The following is a 1,990-nucleotide window of genomic DNA, read 5'->3' as shown; positions in this document are numbered from 1 at the left end:
TGTAGAGACAAGGTTTCACCAAGTTGCCCAGGCTGGTCTCGAACCCCTGAGCTCAGGCAATCCTCTTGCTTCGGCCTCACAAAGTGCTGGGATTACAGATGCAAGCCACCGCACCCAGCCTAGACTTTTATTTTTTTGAGTTGGAGTCTCATTCCATTGCCTAGGCTGGGGGGCAGTGGCACGCTCACGGCCACCACAACCTCGACCTGCTGGGCTCAGGCGATTCTTCCACCTCAGCCTTCCACCATGCCTGGTTAATTTTTTGATTTATTGTAGAGATGAGGTCTTGCCAAGTTGCCCAGGATGATCTCGAACCCATGACCTCAGGCAGTTCTCTCACCTTGGCCTCCCAAAATGCTGGGATAAGGGTGAGCCACTGCACCCAGGCCAGACTTTCTTTTTCATAGCAGTTAGTTGTTTTTTTTATTGGATAGGCTATTCTTTTACATTCCTTTTTAAGAAATGAATTGGAATTTCTTTAAAAGTTTTCCCAGGGTTGATTGTCAAGTTAGTCACCTGAGGCCTTCTCTCCCACCTGGTTCTTCCAGCACTGAGAGGTCCCTGGGCATCTCCTGGTGTTGGGAGTAAAATCCTGTGGGCAGCATAGGCACCTGGCTCAGCTCTTCTCTGCACAGGCCTGGCTGTGAGTGGGTGGGATCTGCCAGCAGGCCTCCATGGGCGGGGAGGGGTGAGACATCCCTGGAGGGGTCAGACTCTCCTGGAGGGAGTCAGGCCTCCCTGGAAGCCTCTGCTGTCACTTACTCCATGAAGATAGCTACTGTCTACCTCCAGATAAAGCATGATGGGGGTTGCAAGGTCTCCCCTAAACCCCGAACTCCTTCACCAGAAGGCTCCTGAAAGCCTGTCTCTGACTACGTTCCCTCGCCGAAGGTGGAGCGCGTGTCGCACCCGCTGTTGCAGCAGCAGTACGAGCTGCACCGGGAGCGCTTGCTGCAGCGCTGTGAGCAGCACCCGGCAGAACAGGTCCTGTACCACGGCACAACGGCGTCGGCCGTGCCTGACATTTGTGCGCACGGCTTCAACCGTAGCTTCTGCGGACGCAACGGTGAGGCTTGCGTCTGGTGGGGACAGGGCCGTGCCCTCTTCAACGACCCTGACCTCCGCCCTACCCCCCGCAGGCACGCTCTACGGACAAGGCGTGTACTTTGCCAAGCGGGCCTCCTTGTCGGTGCAGGACCGCTACTCGCCCCCTGACGCCGACGGCCACAAGGCGGTGTTCGTGGCACGGGTGCTGACAGGTGACTACGGGCCGGGCAGCCGCGCTCTGCGAGCGCCCCCACTGCGAGCCCCCGGCCACATCCTCCTACGCTACGACAGCGCGGTGGACCGCCTCCACCAGCCTAGCATCTTCGTCATCTTTCACGACACTCAGGCGCTGCCCACCCACCTCATCACCTGCGAGCACATGACCCGGGCTTCCCCCAAGGACCCCTGTGGGCATTCAGGCCACTCCCCGGCCACCAACGAGACCTCCCTCTAGCCCGCTGCTCCCCGTGCTAAGTTGCCTTTGTCTCCTGCTGCGGGATGCTAGGGAGGAGACGGACGGCAGCGGACGCAGAGGGCTAGTGCCTGTTCCCCGCCTGGGCGACCCAGCCACCAGGGGTCAGTAGAGCCCAGGAGGGGGGGGGCCCGGTCCAGCGCTGCCAGTCTCGTCTCCGTTCTTTGAATAAACGAGCATGTGAAACCAAGCTGAAGGGCCTCGAATGCAGCCTCTGGGGCGTGGGGACCTTGGCGTGGCCGGGGGGGGTCGGCTGCTTCCGCGGGGCGGCCCTGGACAGCCGACGGAGGCTGAGGGGGCGCTAGGGTGCGGGGCGGAGCCCAGCGCTCACACGAGCGACCGCACGCTGTGTTGGTGTCACGCACGCTCGCGCCAACGACGTCTCCTGGCCGACCGGCCCGCCCCGTACGCGCGGAGAGCTGGCCACACCCGGATTAGGTGTGCGCTCCCTACAGGCGCTGTCCTGGCCGA

General features: G+C 61.3%; 1 protein-coding gene across 1 annotated transcript in view; it reads left to right on the top strand.

Annotated features, from left to right (window-relative positions):
* The window catches only part of PARP10 (poly(ADP-ribose) polymerase family member 10), a 9,058-nt gene extending 7,557 nt beyond the window's left edge, over positions 1-1,501 (top strand). Inside the window, exons 10-11 of the mRNA XM_008056732.2 lie at positions 892-1,066; positions 1,140-1,501. Of these exons, the coding sequence (XP_008054923.2) occupies positions 892-1,066; positions 1,140-1,501 (537 nt within the window). The remainder of the gene's footprint in view (positions 1-891; positions 1,067-1,139) is intronic.
* Positions 1,502-1,990: the final 489 nt, after the last annotated feature.

The sequence above is a fragment of the Carlito syrichta genome, unplaced genomic scaffold (genome assembly GCF_000164805.1).
Source record: "Carlito syrichta isolate Samal-C Ts95f unplaced genomic scaffold, Tarsius_syrichta-2.0.1 Scaffold302450, whole genome shotgun sequence".
Lineage (NCBI taxonomy): Eukaryota > Metazoa > Chordata > Mammalia > Primates > Tarsiidae > Carlito > Carlito syrichta.
The sequence above is the reverse complement of the archived record's forward strand: the minus strand, read 5'-3'. Positions and strand labels throughout refer to the sequence as shown.